The sequence below is a fragment of the Eubalaena glacialis genome, chromosome 7, assembly GCF_028564815.1.
Source record: "Eubalaena glacialis isolate mEubGla1 chromosome 7, mEubGla1.1.hap2.+ XY, whole genome shotgun sequence".
NCBI classification, from domain to species: Eukaryota; Metazoa; Chordata; class Mammalia; order Artiodactyla; family Balaenidae; genus Eubalaena; species Eubalaena glacialis.
The window spans coordinates 70,328,570-70,349,632 of NC_083722.1; the positions used below are offsets into that span (position 1 = coordinate 70,328,570).

General features: G+C 46.6%; 1 protein-coding gene across 6 annotated transcripts in view; it reads right to left on the minus strand.

Annotated features, from left to right (window-relative positions):
- Positions 1-21,063, minus strand: part of ZDHHC3 (zinc finger DHHC-type palmitoyltransferase 3) — a 57,835-nt gene that overhangs the window by 32,749 nt on the left and 4,023 nt on the right. For all 6 annotated transcript variants that reach the window (XM_061196617.1, XM_061196618.1, XM_061196619.1 and 3 more), the window contains one exon: positions 8,974-9,303. In XM_061196617.1, coding sequence (XP_061052600.1) covers positions 8,974-9,279 — 306 coding nt within the window. In that variant the 5' untranslated portion in view covers positions 9,280-9,303. The remainder of the gene's footprint in view (positions 1-8,973; positions 9,304-21,063) is intronic.

Sequence of the window (21,063 nt, forward strand, 5' to 3'; positions counted from 1 at the left end):
TGGAAAGCTCATTCCCATCCAGGCAAGACCCCACCTGCCCAGCGAGCCCACCTCGCAGAGCTAGAGACCAGCTGGGCCAGCCCCTGAGACTGTGTCCTCCTCCCTCCCTCCCTCCCTTTCTCTCTGTCTCTTTCTTTCTTTAAAAGAATAGGCTCTTCTGGGCTCATCTCCACAGATTTCAGAACTTACTAGTTCATGGTAAGGAATTTTGTTCTGTATAACTCCTGATAGACGGCTGGGAGTTGGAAGGCCTGCTGAGACATTTTTGCCACTGCTGTCACGCGTGCACTAAGAAACACCCCCTACCTCCACCCCTACCCCTGTTCTTATATCTCACAGGGATGGCTTGAAGCTTCCACATTACTGCACTCCGGGAGAACAAAACATACTGATTTCTTCCTCATTTCCAAAGTAATACTTGTTCATGATTTTTAAAAATGTATAGAGAAGAGAAAATTAAAAGGGAAGAATGCACCCTCTGATTCGATCATCCAAAGATTAGTACTATTAACATTTTGGAGTATAGTTTTCCAGTCTTTTCTCCTTGTAGGCTACAAACACTTAAAACAATCTATACATCCATAAAAATGCTCATATGCTTCTAAAACATATATTTGGTCCCACAGTGGAATCCATTTGAAACTGGGGGCAGGAGGCTTGACATAGCTCCATCAACCATTCCCCTCAGTGGCTAGCCCAAACTCCCAGTACCTTCCTCGACCTCTGCCCACTTCCTTTTCTATGTCAGAGGAAACTGAGGCTGCCGGGGTAACCCCCTCCATACTCCTCCTCTCCCTCCTCCCATCCCTGGACCCACAGGGACCCACTGTCTGGAGGACAAGGGGCCCTCAGGGGCTCATACTTCTACCTCAGAGCTTTCCCTTCATGCTCTTAGCAGACTCCATGCTCTCCTCCCTTCACAGCTAAGCTTCTCCAAGTTGTGTACACTTGCTGTCTCTGCTCACCTCTCACTGACTCTTTAGTTCACGGTTCTCTGGCACCTGTTGCCTCCATACCACAGAACTGCTCCCACTAGGTCAACGAGCAACTCCCTGTGGTCAAATCCAAAGGTCAGTTCCCAGCCCTCATCTTGCTTGGGTCTCCTCAAGCCCACCAGTCCCTCCTCCTGTCACTCTCTTGTGACTGCTCCATGCCCTCTTGGTCTCCACCTGCCTCTAGGGCTATGCCTCTCTCACTCTCCTGCCCATCCTGGACATGGGTGATTCTTGGGGCTCCACCACTAGCCCTCTTCCCTGTTCATCCTGCATTCCCCAGACAATCTTCCTCTACCACCAGCTCCAGCTCAGACCTCTTTTGGGGATGAAGATGTTTCTACCTGGTTGTTCAAAAGGCATTAAAACAAAATAAAACAAACCCCCAAAATTCAACTTGGTAGAACTGAACCCATTACTTTCCCCGCAAACTGTACTTCCTGTTCTCCCTCCCTGGCCCATGAGACATCATCTACCCGGTCACCTGGGATAGAAACCCAGTAGTCATCTCCAGCTCTTCTAACCCTCTGCCCCACACTCCCACCCACTCCACCAACTTAATATGGCCCCAAATGATGCCCTGAATCCAATGTTCTCCCCTCCATGCCACTCTCACAGCCTTAGTTGAGCCCCATCATCGTGTGCCCCAGACACTAGAGTCCCCCAGGTCTTCCTGCCTCCAGTCTCTCCCTGTATCCTGCAGCCTCACCTCTATCCTTTCTCCCCACTATTTTCCAGAGTAAACTTTCTAAAATGTGAATCTGATCATGTCATTCCCCTTGCCTAAAAGCCTTCCCCGGCTCCCTAGAGCCTTCACATGGTACAAAGTCCAAGCTCCTGGGCAGGGCTCAGGCAAGGCCACCAAGATCCAGCCCTGAACCACCCTTCCAGTGTCACCTCTCTCCCCTGACAGTCCCACCCTGTGGACTGCCTGGAGTTTCCCAGAGGCTCTGTGCTCTCCAAGTCTTCCTCTTGTGCCCTTAGGGACCCACATTAGCACCTCCCCTCCAGCCTGTCAGGAACATCCTTGCCTCCTGCACCTACAACAAACCCACTCAGGGACCACATCCTCTGCCTTCTTTCTAATGGCCCCAGGCTACACCCAAGACAGAACCCATCACTCAGCCTTTGTGCTACCATAGCTTGTATTTGTCTTATAACACCTATCATTTAAGTATACACTTCTCTCTCCTACATGACTGTAAATTCCTGGAGGACAGAGACAATGTCTTTAATTTGTAGCCCAATGAATTGCCCAGGGCCTGGCATGGAGCAATTCTTCAATAAATCCAAGCTGAATAACAGTGATGATACAACAGACATTTATTGATTGCTTATATGCCAGGCACAGTTCCAAGGGCTTTACTATACTTTGTCAATTAATTCTGACAATAAACCTATGAGGCAGAGACTATGATATTCCTCGTATTATAGATGAGGTAACTAAAGCAGAGAAGTTAAGCAACTTCCCAAGATCACAACACTAACAGGTGGCAGTGGCAGGATTCAGACCCAAGTCTAGAATCTATGCCTCTATCAGAAGACAACTTACATATTTTATTATTTTTAAATTTTTTTATCTTTTTGGGTGGGTTGGGTCTTCGTTGCTGCATGCGGGCTTTCTCTAGTTGTGGCGAGTGGGGACAACTCTTTGTTGCGGTGCGCTGGCTTCTCATTGCAGTGGCTTCTCTTGTGGAGCACGGGCTCTAGGCGCACTCTAGAGCCCTACTGAAGCAGGCTTCAGTAGTAGGAGCGCAGGCTTCAGTTGTTGTGGCATGTGGGCTCAGTAGTTGTGGCTTGCGGGCTCTAGAGCGCAGGCTCAATAGTTGTGGCACACGGGCTTAGTTGCTCCGCGGTATGTGGGATCTTCCCGGACCAGGGATCGATCCCGTGTCCCCTGCATTGGCAGGCGGATTCTTAACCACTGCGCCACCAGGGAAGCCCCCAGCTTATGTTTCTATTTCTATTAAGTGATTGAAGAGGGTTTTCTTTTTAATTGCCTTGATGCCATAATATCATTCTCCTGCGAAGAACTGTATAACTACACAAACATTAAGGTTGAAATAGGCCCAAGATAACAAGGCCTGTTTCAGTTAGTATCCAGGATAATATGATGTTGTAAAAACGACACACTTGGAAAGGGGTGGAGACAGGTTCCAAAGAAGCACCAATGATTCCATTTATTTCAAGCAACAAGTATGAAAACTTGCTTAAACTGTTTCAGGGGCCATGGGATCACGGCATGCGCGCACCTGCTGGTCTAGGCAGAAACTCTCCCTCTAATAGCTCTGCCAGGAACAGGTGACCAGCCCCAGGCCTGTGTCGAAAGGCCACCTGTCTCCTCCACAGAAAGGTAGGAGGTAGGTAACCCCCAAATTGGTCACCCTCTTCTCTCTGGAGCTAGAAAGATTTTCTGGTCAGTGTTTATGGATTACTCAGTGGCAGGTATGAGAAACTGCCTGGCACGAGGCAGAGTGCAGCACCCTCCTCAAATGAACCCTGAGTCAAGTCCCTGACCTGATCCAGGGAATGTGTCAACACCTTTGGGCAAAGTGTGCAAGGCCCTTCTCTGGCTGCACGCAGCACCCACGCACATTACATGGCACACTGCAGGACGACCCGGTGCTATTCGTCCTATGCTCCCACGGACCAGACCTCATTCTGCCACCGTACTGGCCCGAGTAAATACTCACTGATTCTGTACACAGTTGTGCTCAATAAGGTCACCGAGAGAGACTCCAGAAGGGATTACCATCTGCATGTTGAAGTGAGTCCTGTTATTCTGGTTTGGGCAGGTGAAACTCCAATCACTGGCCTGCATTGGTCTCAGATAGTCATGTGAGGTCTGTTTATAGCAAGGTGTTCACAGGGTGTGATTCAAAGGCAGGGAGGGGCACTGGCAGGCAGAAAGATGAATTTTCTTTCCCTTAATGTGGTTAAATTGAATTCATTTATATTCCTCTTGTTCTCAAATCTCAGATTTGAGATAATTTACAATGAGGTTAATAAACGATTAGGTCCAAAGAAAGCAGGGGCAAAAAAAAAAAAAAAAGCTGATCATAGGGTTGACACAACTGCTGTGATTGTGTAGTGCTTGGCTTTGGGCTTCCGGCAGCCAGGACAAAAAGAAACAAGCTCTCAGCTTTAAGCACCTTCTGGGAGACAGGCGTTGTCCCAGATCTAAATTTTAAATGGAATCCTTCAGGATTCCTGAGGGGGTTCCCAGGATGAGGAGTTAAAATGTATTTATAATTGGAAAAGGTCAGGTGATGAATTGGGATGGGGCGGGGAGACAGAGCAGGTACCAAGGTCAGAAAGAGTCCCTGAGCCCAGGTTGCCTTCAAGAGGCTGCCTCCTCCAGGCAAGCGGAGCCACTCTCGACCTCGCACCGTCTCAAGTGTTTCAGGAACACAGAAAGCTCCTTTGAAGACATTACACAACCTCAGAGCAGGCAAGGAGAGGGCAGCCTGAAATCAAACACCAGTCTGACTCGCGCGCCTGCCCAAACCATGCCACCTCCAGGCCAGCACACCTGCCAAGTGAGGTACGGCCCCTCTGTCCACCCACCCCCTTCCCTCTTCTTACAGGCCTGTCTAACCCTTTCACCCCATTTCTGAAATGGGAGTTCCACCTCCAAGTCATTTCTTTCTTCCCTTTTCTGCTCAAGCTCTTTGTGGACCCACTTACTACTATGTTGGAGTAAATGACTGCTAAATGGTCCAGAAAGCTGTAGCGGTTGCAACTGTTTTGATGTTACATTTGGAATAAGAATTTCAAAGCTGAAAGGGCTACCAGTAACTGTTTGGGGGAGACTGCAGGAGTTTTTTGTTTGTTTTCTGTTTTTGTTTTTGTTTTACTAGTAATATTAACAAACCAAAATGATATACAATGCATACATTGTTATACATTGTTTATAACCTCCGGACATAAACTTTTCTGAAAAATTATACACAACATGAATTCTTGAGATACAAAACATTACAATCCTATTAGGGAACTCCTTAGAATCCTGCAGTGATGCCTTTTTAAAAACAGACTCTGCCTGCAGTGTTAATAAGGAACCCCTAATTGACTTGCTTTCAGTGTGAGATCTGGGCTCCCAACTCCGTCCCTTGGAAGCCCGGGGTGTCCCAGGGTTCCTTCCTCTGCAGCCCCACCTCTCTCTGTTTTGTGTAGTGGGTTTTGCATAAGATGTCACATGTTGGGAGTGGGGAGAGGCAGGTGGCAGCATGAAGAGCCTGAGATGGGGCAGGTCTGCAGGGCATGCTTTGAGTTGCTCCCCTTACTAATGGTAGATATTTGGCAGACGCTTTATTTTTTTGCCCTGTTTTCTTTCAGGCCAACAGCAAAACACACCTATGAGAAGCTGAATGGTGTTTGGGATATAGTCTGTGGCTCTCATTTGGGATTGGAAGCCGAGCAACATACAGTGAGAATCACTCTCTCCTGCATCCGACTGCAAGGGGCCAGACTGAGGAAGACCCTGGAGAGGGCACAATGTGGAGGTCAAAGAACACACGTGTGTGAGGGTAGCAGGAAGGCCAGGGCAGAAGCCTCTTCTCCCTCCCACCCGACATCCAGTGCCCTGATTCACATGCCTTCTAGAAACCAGTAAACTCCACACTCTACTCTCTGATCCCAACTCCCCACCAGCCCCAGACCTGGCTGTCTACTGCCTACCTAGCACTCCTGCTTACACGTAACAGAGACACAGTTTGGCCAGAATAGAAGTCTTGATTTCTCCTCCAAAATCTGTTCTCCCCAGACTCTCCCATTCAATAAAGGGGACCAGCAAATCTCCCAGCTACTCCAGCCAAGACTCTGGAAGGCACACTCTCTGATCCCTCTCCCCTTTTGTCACTCTTCTGAATGGCGGTTCTCAGACCTGGATGAATATGAGGGATACCTGGGAGCTTTAAAGCACCCCAATCCCAGGGCCCCATCCCAGACCAATTAGAGTAGAATCTCTGGGGATGGGGCCCAAGGCATCAGTACTTTTCGAAATTTACTCAAGGGATTCTAATATGCAGCCAGGCCTGAGCATTAGGGGCTTAAAATACCTTCCAAATCCAAAAGTTTCTCTCCCCCAGCCTCATCGCTCCCACCTTGGTCTGAGCTGCCACCACGTCTTGCGTGGCCCACTGCGATAACTCTCATCTTCCTTCTTCTACTTGCCCCACCTCAGAACCCTATCGCAAGCACAAGGCAGTGTCTTTTTAAAAATCAGGTCACATCATGCCTCTCTGATGGTTTCTCACTGTACAATAGAGACCAAGGTTCTCACGAGGCCCACAGGTCCTGCCCGGCCTGGCTTCTGCAGCCCTCCCCACCTCTTCCAGCCCCTCTCGCCTCCACTCACCATGCTCCGGTCACCCTGGTCTGAGTCCTGTTTCTCAAACACGCCAAGCACGCTCCTATCTCTGGGCCTTTGTACCTCTCCTCTGCCTGCAAGGCGCTGCCCTCCGACCTTCACCTGCCTGACCTACCCCTTCATGATATTTAGGCCTCAGCTCAAGTGGCATCGCCTCAGGGGTCCTTCTCAGATCACCTTCATTTAAATAGTCCTCCTGGGACTTCCCTGGTGGTGCAGTGGTTAAGAATCTGCCTGCCAATGCAGGGGACACAGGTTCGAGCCCTGGCTCAGGAAGATTCCACATGCCGCAAAGCAACTAAGCCCATGCGCCACAACTACTGAAGCCCGCGCGCCTAGAGCCCATGCTCGGCAACAAGAGAAGACACCACAATGAGAAGCCGGCGCACCGCAACGAAGAGTAGCCCCCGCTCGCCGCAACTAGAGAAAGCCTGTGCGCAGCAACGAAGACCCAACGCAGCCAAAAATAAATAAATTAATTAATTAAAACCAAACCAAACCAAACCAAACCACTATGAGCTTTCAGGAGTTCCCTGGTGGCCTAGTGATTAGGATTCTGGAAAAATAAAATAAAATTAAATTAAATTAAAATTAAATAAAAATAAAATAAAATAATAAGTAAGTAAGTAAGTAAATAAATAAATAAATACTCCTCCTTCGCCCCAGAAAAGTCACTACCACAGCCCCTGGATCACACGGTTTTGCTGTCTTTAAAGCCCTTTTCGACTTCTGAAATTACCTTGTTCCATCACGTCTTTACTGCCTGACGCCCTACGCTAGGATGTGGGCAGCAGTAGGGCAGGGATTGTGGTCTGTCTTGCTCACAGCTGTATCCATTGCTCAAAAGGACCCTCTCACATAGTAGGTACTCAATAAACACGGCATTCATTTTGTCCCACTCCTCAGTGCCCCCAGGGCTCCTCCTCACTGCTGCCACGGTGATCCTTGTAAAATGACAATCTGATCTCATCACTCTTTTAAAATCCTCAGGGGCTCTCGCTGGTCCCATTTTCCAACTCCTACCCCACTTCTTTGGCACTCTGGCCACATCACCAAACCAAACCCATTCTCCTAAGTCCCTACCACTCGAAACAACCACACTCCTGCATTCCTGTATCTCTGTGTATGCTGCTCCCTCTGCCTGGAATGCTGTCAGTGTCTTCCTGCCCTATCACCCTCCATCTTCCCTGCCCATGTACACTGTTCTGACAAGAACTGGCCTGGGCATCACCTCCTCCAGGCAGCCACCCCTGCCTAGACTGGTTAATTTTTGTTCTTCCACAGCAACTTGTGCTTCCTTCTGCCACAGCCTTCATCACACGGGGCTAACCTCACCTGTCGTCTCCTCTAGACAGAGGGCACCTTGAGAGAAGGAAGAGTGCCTGGGGCTCAGCAGACACTAAATTATAAGCTGAGACAAATAATGTCTTTTACTCTTGCATCCCCAATAGCAAGGGCATCATAAAAATTTCTGAATGAACCCTTAATTTGTTTCCATTATGATCTAACTGATGCTGCTGAGGAAAACTGTTTATACCCTGTGTTTCAGGGCACTTATAACCATGTACTTCATTTCCTTCAGGTGACAGCTGTTCAACAATCCTACAAGCAGTGCTAACACTGGGCCAACAGGCCCCTGCCTGCCAGTGTGTGCGATCTCTCCAGGCACGTGCATGAGAAGAGGCGCCATATGGGCCGGTCACTGACTCGTGATTGAGCCGGGAAAGCGGCTTTCCCTAGGGACGGATTAACAATCCACCACCTGAACCAGCAGGAAATGGAGCCCTCCGAGAAGGGAACTAGCTCAGGACCCAGCATTTTTACTGTGCTTTCCCCGGGACTCACAGAAACGAAATCTGTGCGGCCAGTGCATTGCCACTTGCAGTGCTTTCCCTTTCATAATTTAAACACACTCGTCCCACGTACTGAAACAATTAAGCCATAGGAGGTGTTTATCAAATAACGCTCTCTCTCACTTTTCCCATACAAGATAATGAGCAGGAACGGAGAATTTAATACTCAACAGCCACTTGCACAGCTTGGTATGTTTAGCTAAGTCATCGGGCAGAAAACCATGGCTTTACCCACAGATACTCACCAAGAGGCACTTGCTAGGGCCTGAAACAGGCTTATCCAGCTTTTCAGGGAAAGATGAGCCTCGCCCAAACAAGGTAAAGGCCACTGTCGTGCAGGTTCCTGGAACTGGATAGGGCTTTAATTTCAGCTTGACCTCGCTCCAGTCCTATCTTCACTGGGAGGCCCCATCCTGATCCAACCCCCAGCATGCTTTCCACTTGGATCATCTGGCCCCAGCCTCGTGGTTTTCTCACTGTGCCTTTCTAACTAGAGGCTAAGCCTCCTCTAGATCAAACTCCTCCCATGGTAGGCTCAATTAATGCAGACACCTATGTACAGAAAGCATCATTCAACCAAGACAGGCTGTGGTACAGATGGGGTCCCCTCGGTGGGGCCTGAGTCCACTTTCCCACCCCAGCCCTGGCCCTCCTATTCTCCACATTCCCAAGGTCAGGGGGCACATGCAGGCTGCGGCCATGCCAGGGCCAGAGGAGGAGAGTGTGGGCTGGTCAAAACAAGCCCAGACATACTCACGGGGTCCGTCAACATGGCCCGGCAGTGGGAAGCCAGGGCCAAGAAGGCCAGCAGGTTGAACATAATTCCATTGATGATGCTGTACACGTAGTCTCGGGATGGAATCAGCATGACAAAGAGGACCACAAACTCCGCATAGAGGACCAGAAACCAGGTGACAACGGCACAGGCGATGCCACAGCCATCGCGGATAAACCACATGGTTCCCACAGGACTAGGGTGGGGAGGTGGGACGCACTTCTCCGGCTGGAGGTATTCTGGCTTCCGCTCAATGTCTCGGAAGTGGTGGGCGGGGATAAGCATCATAAGCTATTCTGTCCATACTGGCATCTGGAAGAGAGAAAAAAGAACCCAGAAATTTGGTGTGGTCTTGTCATCAAGGAGACTTGACAAAGTTACCTTTCCAAAGCGAGCCATGAGTATCTATGTGTGAACTTCTTGCAGAAAAGCTGCCTAAACCTTCTGTTCATTTCCAACGTGAGTTCTTGTCCCTACTTCTGAAAGCTAAGCTAGCCTTGGTGAAACAGGGCCACCTTGCCCAAAGCCTTCACGTGACACATAAAGGAAGGGGAGGCTTCAAAGGGCAAATGCCTCGCCTGAGGTCAGCCGGCACACACAGCACACCGGCTGGGAGGCGGACTAACAGATGTGTTCAAAGTTTGACCGAAAAGACAAAGGGGTGGGAGGGGGAGCACCAGGCCCTCTGGGAAAACTCTCTTCATCAGTAACACTGCTGCCTCTACACTGTGGACAAACCCAGAGACTCATGTTGAGGCTGGTTGGGATTGAGTAGGAGGAAAGTAGTGGTAACCTAGGACTAGGGTTAAGCTGCAACCATGAAGACCTTCTAACTTACTGCACTGCATTAGCCAATAATAAAGGCAAAACACTCACTAGGATGGGGAATATTCTTGAAACAAGCTAGGGTTCTTAGCCCTATGGCCAAAATGGTTTATGTTCCAGGAATGAGAGACTCTCTGAGCTCTGCTCTACTCGTGGTGATAGGGCAAAGAGTAGGAATGTTGGACAATGAGTCCAGAGATGTTTCCGCACCACCTGCTTGTGGGGCTTTGTGAGTTCTGGTCTCCTGACCTAGGAAAACACCCACATTCCAGCCCCAGCCCCCTCCTCACAGTTGGTGTGAGGGTCGAGGGAGTTGGAGGTGCCTTTTACTCGTGCTGTCAACCGCAAGACCCTGTGCACGTCACAGGCGGTGCGCACGTCTTCTCTCTAGGAAAGACGTCAGTTACTTCAGAAGCAAGTGCTGAGCAACGCGTCCTTTCTTCCTCACAGCTGCAGCTGAGTCTCTGGAGAGAGCAATGAAATCACTAAGACTCGGTAACTGAAGTCTCTCTGTCCACAGCACACGCTGCAAGACACGGCAAGTCCAGATTCCCCTGCTCCAGTTCTTTATCTTAAACTCTGGGGCCTGTCGTTTCACCAACCAGGTTTCTCAGAAACCGTGATGGCTCCAGTTCTCTGCCAGATGTAGGGGCCATGGGAAAACCACCTGGAGCACAGTCTATGATGCAGGCAAGCAACATCTCAGTCTTTTGAGAACTCAAGTCACTTCACAGCAGAGGAAATCACTCAAAAGCAGCACTGGCTCTGTGTGTTTTTCTGAAGACTGCAGCTCTGAAGGGAAAGGGCAAGCTTTCAACGGCTGTACTGGGTTATCCTTACCCTTTGCCCAATTTTCCTCCTTCCTCCACTGCCCTCACCCCCAACGAAGAAAGAGGATCTGAAGTGACTACAGTAGAGTCATGAAAAGTAAGGATGTGTCCAGAAAGCTGAGAGGGCAGATCAGTAACTACTACTCAAATGACAGACATTCTGGAATCAAAACTTGCACTGACTAATAATGAAAGAATAAGGCCAAGGCCTCCCCTCCCACGGTGGCAGAGAATTAATGGCTGAAAGGCAGTTAAATGTGTACTGCGTGCTTGTCCAAAGGAACACTGACTCAACAAATACTCAGAGTGACTATCACATTCAACCAGAATTTTCCAATAGAGCAGCCTTGTGCTCTTCACAAGATAGTGGCAATTAGTGTTGCCAGGGACAACCTAGAGGCATTAAAAGATGCAGGGATACCTTCTGAAGCACCAAAGAGAAGGACAGCAGGAGATTGAAAACTGGGGACATCTGGGACCTGACCTATGGCAAGCAAATTCTAAAATTCTAAACTCTGTACAACCAAAACCAAACAAACGAAAAGCTGAAATCCCATTATGATTCAAAAGCTGATGGAAGCTCAACATTTTGACAACCTCCAAATGCAAGCATTCTCTTGGTTTTTCCTGCTGCCATACTGATTTGTATGCATATCATCTATGTCCCCACGATTGCTATTTAAGTTCCAAACCAATAGTTTTATTGGACCACAGCCATACTATTCGATTACACATATTATATTCTCTATGTCTGTTTTGCAGGGTTGAATAGTTGTGATGGAAAGATCCATTAGCCTAAAGTATTTCCTCTGGCTCTTTACAGAAGTTTGCTGGTTCTAGGTAGTTGTCACCCACCAAATAAACACAGGCACACCTCGTTTTATTTCTCTTCACTTTATTATGCTTCGCAGATACTACTTTTTTACAAATTGAAGGTCTGCGGCAACCCTGTGTTGGGCAAGTCTATTTGTGCCATTTTTCCAACAGCATTTGTCTCTGTCACATTTTGGTAATCCTCGCAATATTTCAACCGTTTTCATTGTTATTACATTGTTATGTGATCTGCGATCAGCAACCTTTGATGTTACTATTTGATTAAGCTTAGTGAGGAAGGCATTTCAAAAGCTGAGACAGTCCAAAAAGCTAGGCTTCTTGCACCAAATAGTTAGCCAAGTTGTGAATGCAAAGGAAAAGTTCTTGAAGGAAATTAAAAGTGCTACTCCAGTGAACACACGAATGATAAGAAAGCGAAACAGCTTTATTGCTGATGTGGAGAAAGTTTTCGCGGTCTGGACAGAAGATCAAACCAGCCATAATATTCCCTTAAGCCAAAGCCTAACTCAGAGCATGGCCCTAACTCTCTTCAATTCTATGAAGGCTTTGAGAAGTGAGGAAGTTGCAGAAGAAAAGTCTGAGCTTATTAGCAGAGTTTGGTTCATGAGGTTTAAGGAAAGAAGCGATCTCCATAACATAAAAGTGCAAGGTGAAGCAGCAAGTGCTGACATGGAAGCTACGCCAGCAAGTTATCCAGAAGATCTAGCTAAGATAATTCATAAAAGGTGGCTACACTAAAGAACAAATTTCCAATGTAGACGAAACAGCCTTCTATTGGAAGAAGATGCCATCTAGGACTTTCGTAGCTTGAGAGAAGTCACTACCTGGCTTCAAAGCTTCAAAGGACAGGTGGACTCTCTAATGCAGCTGGTGACTTGAAGTTGAAGCCTGTGCTCATTTACCATTCTGAAAATCCTAAGGTCCTTAAGAATCATGCTCAATCTACTCTTGCCTGTGTTCTATAAATGGAAACGAAGTCTAGATGACAGCACATCTGTTTATAACATGGTTTACTATTTTAAGCCCACTGTTGAGACCTACTGCTCAGAAAAAAAAGATTCCTTTCAAGATAGTACTGCTCATTGACAATGCACCTGGTCACCCAAGAGCTCTGATGGAGATGTACAACTAGATTAATGTTTTTTTCATGTCTGCCAACCCAACATTGATTCTACAGCCCACAGATCAAAAAGGCATTCTGACTTTCAAGTCTTATTTAAGAAATACATTTCATAAGACTACAGCTGCCATAAGCAGTGATTTCTCTGATGGATCTGGGCAAAGTCAATTGAAAACCTTCTGGAAAGGATGCACCATTCTAGATGCCATTAAGAATATTTGTGACTGGTGGGAAGAGGTCAAAATATCAACATTAACAGGAGTTTGGAAGAAGGTGATTCTAACCCTCATGTATGACTTTGAGGGGTTCAAGACTTCAGTGCCTCGAGGAAGTCACTGCAGATGTGGTGGAAACAGCAAGACAAGTAGAATTAGAAGTAGAGCCTGAAAATGTGACTGAACTGCTGCAATCTCCTGATAAAACTTGAATGGATAAGGAGTTGCTTATTATGAATGAGCAAAGAAAGTGGTTTCTTGAGATAAAATCTACTCCTGGTGAAGATGCTGTGCAGATTGTTGAAATGACAACAAAGGACTTAGAATAGTACATAAACTTAGTTGATAAAGCAGCGGCAGGGTTTGAGAGGATTGAGTCCAATTCTGAAAGACGGTCTACTACGTGTAAAATGCTATCAAACGGCATTGCACACTACGGAGAAACTGTTCTTGAAAGGAAGAGCAATCAATGCCACAAATTTCACTGCTGTCTTATTTTGCCACCTCATCCTTCAGCACCACCCTGACTGGTCTGCAGCCATCAAGGCCAGACTCTCCAACAGCAAAAAGATTATGACTTGCTGAAGGCTCAGATGATGGTTAGCATTTTTGAGCATTAAAGTATTTTTAAAATAAGGTATATGGGAATTCCCTGGCAGTCCGGTGTTAGGACTTGGCGCTTTCACTGCCATGGGCTCGGGTTCGATCCCTGGTCAGGGAACTAAGATCCTGAAAGCCATGTGGCACAGCCAAAAAACAAAAGCAAACAAACAAATGAGGTATGTTCATTGTTTTTTAGACATAATGCTATTGCACACCCCGTAGACTACAGTAGAAACGTAACTTTTATATGCATGTGATTTGCTTTATTGCAAAAAAAATCATGTGACTTGCTTTATTGCAATTTTCACTTTATTGCGGTGGTCTGGAACTGAACCTGCAACATCTCCAAGGTCTGCCTGCTTCCCCTGCAGAACAGCTCAGTGTGACCTAGATGGTCAGTGACGACTTACCCCACCCCAACCTATGTCTGTGGCAGTGTATCCTCCTGTCATCTGCTGCCTGAGGGTCATCTCACCACAACCTGTGTACTCCATTGTTCTTCAATTATCATAAACTGTGTGGTTTTCAGAAATGGATAATCACTGAAAATAAATTTTAGAGCAATGCTCTTGTTTACATACTTCCAGTGATCACATTATGCTCATGGTGTATCTTCAGAGTAGCTGACTGTATTCTATCTGTCCTCTGACAATTGCTCATTCTTGTACATATGGCAATGAGTTGACTAAACTTGAGCTGTGTTTCACAGGTGTGGTTTTCCTGAGGAATAGGCCCTCCCACATAAGCAAATTTCCCAGGTAACTGTGGCTTGTTCCTAAGCAGAAACACATTTTAACAATTTGGATGGTTAAACTGGAAGTACTAAAAAGTAAAATAAAAAACAACAAAAAAGGGATATTATAGCTCTTCCTGTCTTAAGTACAATAACCATCCATTTCTTCGGAATGATTTAGAGTCATTACCAGGAACATCAATTAATGGAGTGTGTTAGGTAATGATGTCCTCAGGGGGTACAGAGATCCACTGGGCTCTCGGCCTCACACCAACTGGCCTGTGCAGACTATTATAATTGTAATTCTGGCATCTCCTTTGTGTGGTTCTTTGTCTTCCTCCTCCATTCCTGGCTGTCATTCCTGTGTCTACAGCTACCAATCTTTCCAACATACCCTCTATTTACTACTGCTAATTGGCTGTGGACTGGAAAAGCAAATAAAACTAAATCTTGTTAGATTTGTTTGTAAAAGAAAGGTATTCATTGTAGGTAACTGGCCTTTAGGGAACACCAGCTATGTTCTCCTACCACACAGTCCTTGAGGGCTGGGAGCCCTGTCTTTTCATTAGCCAGTGCCTGGCACGTAGTAGCCACGCACTATCTGTGTTCATTACATGAATACAGGAGTAAAATGCCATGAGCTTTGTGTCCCCCGGCCCACCTCCTGGAGCCCTCGTTTGATTACTTTCAGGGCTGTGGTCATCTTTTAGACGGCGAAGGGTGCCCCCGATAGGACTGTGACTCTGACTCAAGTTCCCAGATGTTCCACACTCAGACCACGTGAGCCCAAAGGGTGGACAGAGGAGCTGTGTTTCCCCACTGCCCCACGCTGGCGAGTGAGAGCCTGTGATCTGGGAAAGAACCCAGCCAAGGGTGTCTGGCAGAGCCAGACACTAAGGGCCGAACCGAACAGCATGTTCCAATCCACGCTTCAGAGTTTCAAACAGTCCAATCAAAACCAAGGAAGGCACGCTGCTCTAAAAACTGTTCTTAACCCCCAGCTCCCCCACAAGCAACGGAAGTAGCTTTCCTTACATTAGCCAACTGAAAATCTGAGGAATATGGGGGAAAACCCACCTTGAAACAAACTGTACACATTCCCTTCACTCTGTCCCTAGTAACAACAACAGAAAAGGCAAATATTGACCTCTTTTCCTTTTCCAATTAGGGAAATTCCAATCCTTGGGGTTGAGGCTCTTTGCCAAGGACCCACTCCTGACATGAGTCCTTGCGTGAGAGGAGGTGTGCAGAACTGGCTGCTCAGCCTCTGGGGCAGGTCCACAGGGAGGTTGGTCAGTCCCAGAAGCTTCAATACCACTCTTGCCAGCCTGCTTATACCACAATGGGGCAGCCTCCTCCAGTTTCCCTCCCTGCCTTCTTCATCCCATGCCCTTGCCCTGTTTGCTTTCTCAAGCCCCCTCTCTTCAATTCAACTCAAAAAGACATGCATGAAACAGCCACTAACCACAAGGAACTGTGCAGGGCACTCACACCCAGGGATGACAATAATATGTGTGTGCTGCCCTGGTCAGGCCCTGCCCTTCCCTGTCCCAGCTCCCAATCTGGTAAAACTACAGGAGAAAGAGATTCGCAGGATCAGAGGTGTTCTGGAGCTCCCTAGAGAAGGTGATCCCGATGATAAGGCAGAGATGGTGTCCAGAATGACAACCTGAGCTCTGCGGGGAGTAGAGTGTTGGAAGTCTAAGAAAACCATCTAGTCTTCCTTCTTAGAGTTTCAGAAGCAAAAACCAAGAAATGACTGAAATTAGTGCTAACTTCCAAAAAACGCCACTGCTTCTGGTCCAGAGAATTGCCTCCAGATCCACCTATAACACACGTGCTTCATTATGCCTGACCACAATCATGCCCTTCCACTAATCCAAATAAGCAGACGAAAATGTATTTAGTGAAGTGCCATCTAGAGTCCTGTGAGCCCCAGGGACTGGGGTTCTGGATCGGCCTTGCAGTACATCACTTATGACTCAGTTCCCATGCTGCCTATCCATGGCTGGGCAGCTGAAAGGGTTTGAAAGTGGTGATTCTAAGGCCAAGCTCAGAGGCCCCATTCCACTATGGCCCATAGATGGTTGTTGGCCAGGCTAGCCTCCTGGCCTGGCCTAGTGTTGACAATTAGTGATGGGCAGAATCCAGCTACAGTGACTGTAGTTAATCATTATTTGTTGAGTGAGGGGCAAACCCTTATAAATCCATCACCTGGCCTAAGAAAATTGACCAAAAGCCCATGCTTTATGAACAAGGGTCAAAGGCATGACCATCACATAAAAGTTCAGTACTGGATGTATTAGAACCCCCAAATCCCACTGTTCTCAATCCAGCGAATGTCCCAAGAACCCCAGATCCTCTCAGATTGCCAGCTGCTTTCCTGAGAGAAGATACTACACTAAAGTCATGGGTGGCTCAGCTAGATCTAAAACCAAGTCCTTAAAGGCATCTCAAAGGACTTTGTGAAGATTACTTTTCTAAAACAGCACACCCACTCACATTCTCACGTCCACACATGCATTCATGCACAACATACAAGCAGATCTTGGAACTGTATAGATTCAGAACTCCTCACGTTTTAGGGTGATGGACTTCAAGTATTCACAAACCAGCCCTACAGCTTTAGAGATGAATAAATGGTCCATTCCCTGGAAGCTTTGGAAATAAATCTGATCTAGCAAAAAATGAATTTATCTGAGTTACAATTCTCTTAATTTGTGTAAGGATCCAAAAGGATTGTAAATTTCATACCCATTTTTGGATGACTCTCAGAAAAAGAGAATGAACCATGAATCACTATGTTTGAAATGTTTCATAAAAAAACCAGAATGAGTCACTCAAGTCTTTCCAAAAGGTAAGGGTGTGGTCCAAAGGAAAGGTGCCTTATCTTACCCTCTGCACCACACCTTGCCAGGCAAGGAAGGTGTCCAGACAGGCAGAGCTGCTGGCCTGTGCTAGAAGATCTTTACCAAGGAGTCTACATTGTGTCTCTCTATACAAGAGGGTCTGTCTCCCTCTGCCTGCCTGCTGTCTCTGTCATACTTAACCTTCAACAAAGAACAGGAAAAAAGAAAGGAAGGGAGGGAGGGAGGGAAAGAGAGAGAGAGTGAGAAAGGAAGGAAGGAAGGGAGGGAGGGAAGGAGGGAGGAAGGAAGGAAGATATCACACGCCCAAACCAAATTCTGTATACATTAAAATTCACTGAGGGAACCAGCAAGTGGCCAGTAAGCGAAATTTGCCTTCTTCCTATAAAAGCCACCTTCCTATAAAACCCACTCATGTGCAAACTCAGACTCCTAACAATAAGTCTCCATTTCAGAAAAAAGCTTGGGGATTTGGAAGCTCATGGAGGCTAACGGTTCCTCCATTTACTACAACTATTACAGTACTACAACTGGCTAGTTTACCACCTCCTAGCTTTCTAGATCTATTAAAAAAAATACACACCCACATATAGGATGACATATGTCACAAACACTGGGGATCAGTAGAAACTACCATTCGTTTGGGTAACACATTCATCCTTTTTTATGAGCGTGCTTTATCATATGTTGCAACAATGAGAAAAAAATTAAAACAAGACCACGCATAAGATTAACTGGTAAAAACAATCACTATCTGAGTCAGAATTTTAGAGTGGGAAGGAACCTTAAAGACCATCTAATAGATTTTAGTCAAACTCTTCTGCTTTACAGATGAGGAAATCCAAGTGCAGCTGAGATTTTGCCTAGAACATGCAGTGCTGCTATAGGAATGGAGATGGGCACTATCATTAACTGAATGCCCATTAAGACTGAGGATGTACACAAAGCAGCCCCTCTAAATTCTCACAACAACCTAGCACAGTAGCTTTTATTATTCATTGTAATGACGGAAAAAGTGAGGTGTAGAGGTTCTTAATAATATTCCCTAGATCAGATAAAGCCAGGATCCAAAACCAGCTCTGTTTGCCGCTACAGACCACATTTTGAGCACCGCACATGGCTGTTTTTTCTTTCTTTTTTTTTTTTTGCAAGAGGGGGACAGGAGGAATGACCAAGCAGGAAACATGAGTTCTGCTTCCTGCTCCCTCGCACACAATTCATGGACCTAAGGAGAGGTCACTTCAACTTAGCTTTAATGTCTTCATCTCTCAAGTGGGGAGGCCTAGTTCTCTAAACTTTGTGACTCTTCTTTTAAAAACCTTAGAAAAGGACTCTAAGCAGATTTTCCTTCCACTCCTGGGAGCCTATAATACTCATTCTTTGGAAAAAAAAAAAAAGAAGGAGCATTCTTTCTTCTATGAGCCATTTTGCTGCTGGCGGCTTCCTCTTTAATGGAGCACAGCACCCACCAGGCCACCTCACACACTTGGGCCCTCAAAAACACCGCCTTTCGGGAAGAGACCATAGGGACTAGCTGACCTCTTCCAAACTCTGGTCCAGCCTCTTCTACAGATGGGTAAAGAAATGAAACTCAAGGAGTCAGCTGATTTCCATAAAATGGTTAGAGAGGTAGCTAACTTCCTACCTAGGTCTAATGGATGGTATCCTCTTGTTGCTTATGCGGCCATCTCCCTACATTAACTCCTCCTTCCAGGAAGTCTGCAACCCAGCAGGAAACTCTTTAAAAAGGCAACAATATATCACTGATTTAGCTACCCAATTAATATTTGTCAACAAGTGTTATACTCATAGTACATGGAACCCTTTGTAATCAGGTGCATGATCTCACCTGACACTGAACTGCCCCTGGCCTCTGTCAGGGTAGGTTCCAAGATGGGCCTTTTGCTTGGCAGCTGCCACAGTGCAGGGCACGCCCAACGTGGAGCGGGGCCCTGACTCTTACTGAAGGTCTACTATACTGGGCTGTACGCTAGACGCACCTCTCATCCTGCTCTATCCTCATATCTACTGGACCTTGTAGGATAAGTCCTCACTTTCCCACCCCCTTTTAGAGGTGAGGAAACTGAGGCATGGAAAGATTACCCTATGTTCATACTGCTAGGAAGCAATGGAGACAGGATACACTCCCAAGCCTGCTCTCATTCCAGAGCCTACCTTTAACTACTCACTACCATCATTAACTTTGCCCATTAACTAGAAACAAAAGGAGGAGGGGTGCTGATGTTTCTACCAGTGACCTTGGCTTACTTACTGTTTGAATCTCTTGCCCACACATGGTCACCCAGAGATGGCACTCTCGGGTGGGCCACATGCAGTGCTGTTCATAGACCACAGACCTGAACTTAAGCATTTTGTGCTCTAAGGTGGGGCCCTGGCTGAACACCAGCCACCATTCGGAAGACTGATCCTGCCTTAACTTAGGAAGCAGGAGGGCTGTGAAGCTTCAGCCAGGAGAGTCACCCTAAGATTGAATCCCTAAAATCTGCTTCTGCTGGGGAACACTTCCTGTAGGGCCAAGTTCCAGCACGCTGCTTTTTCTGAGGGAAAGCCCACCCATGCTAAGCAGAGACCAACCAGCAAAGGCTGAAAATGGCACCTGGCACCACATTGTGCCATGTGCAGATATGCAGCCACTGTGACATCACCCAGGCAAGAGCGTGGCTTTCTTAGGGACTAAAAGCAAAAGTGCTTAGAGGGATCTGAAAGAGGAGTTAGGGAAGGAGAAGAGAGAACCAGTTACTACAACTGTACCGGGCTTCAAGGAGGGCAGCCATTTTGCTTTCAGGTCCCTGCTGATCCCACTCACCTCAGGCCCTGTAAGTGGCAATGCAAGAGCAGAGCCTTGGGAGGAAACTGGGCCCAAGGAAACAAGGCCCTACAAGTCCACAGCCCCTGCCTGCCAGGCGAGGCATCTGTTAGAGGCCTTTGGAGATAGATGGCAGACTAGTGCTAAGCAGAACAAAGACTGGGCTTGGAGTCAAGTGGCCAGAATTCTACTCCCCACCCTGCTGCTCACTAACCTCATGATTTGGGGCAAGACAGTTACCCTCCATGGGCCTCAGTTCCCTCACCCATAAAACAAGAGGGAAGATTGAGCTGATTGCTAAAGTCCTCTGCAGGGCTGAGATTCTGATTCCTCTGTTCTCAGAAACAAATTCAACATCTTTGTTAATTTCTTGGATTTTTTTTTTATTACCAAAAGTATCCTTTAACTTTCTTTCCCCATTCTTTGTTAATATTCAAAAAGAAACAGTTGTCTGTTAGCAATTTTCCTGAGCATGTTCAATTTTTTCAATGAAGTATGGCATGTAATTACCACTTCCTTTGTTCTTTCATTTAATGTTTTGCAGAGAGGGAAAAGCACTATCAAAATACATCAAATATTACAAAGTGGTAAAAGAAGTCTTAAAGTCCAAAGTTAAACATGACCATTTTTCAATGTTTAAATGTCTGTATATCCAAGATCTACTGTGACTTCTATAACCTGGTAAGATAGGCATTTTCGTGTAAAATGAGGTTTAGAGAGGTTGACTTACTCAAAGTCACAAAGCAAGTGAGTGGCAAAGTCTAATCACTGGAATAGATGCCCAATAGTCTTTCCACCATAGATCATTATCTTCCTAGCCAACCTGCCTTTCTAGATTCTCTGCTACTCTTTCTTGGGTTAGAAACGCACACTTTGTACAAAGCAAAGTCAAAACTTATTGCAACAGAACTGCAGCCAGAACTGTACTTGTCCCACTAGGGCCATTGTCCTAAGGTGAAAAAGCAATACTACCCCAAGATATTCCATCCCCACTGACCCTGAACAGGAGATATTCATGTCTCAGGTAGACCAGAAAATCCAAAGAGTTCAATCAACAAGTCTCTACATACCAGGAATGTTACAGTTTGGAAGAAACTATGAAAAGAGGAAGTTTTCCTGGTGTTTCCTCGCATTGCCTGGATGAATGACTGAATTAGGTGGGACATGCAAGGTAGTCTTCTTACCTACACAGTCAAAAGTCAGCAATAACCTGGCCAT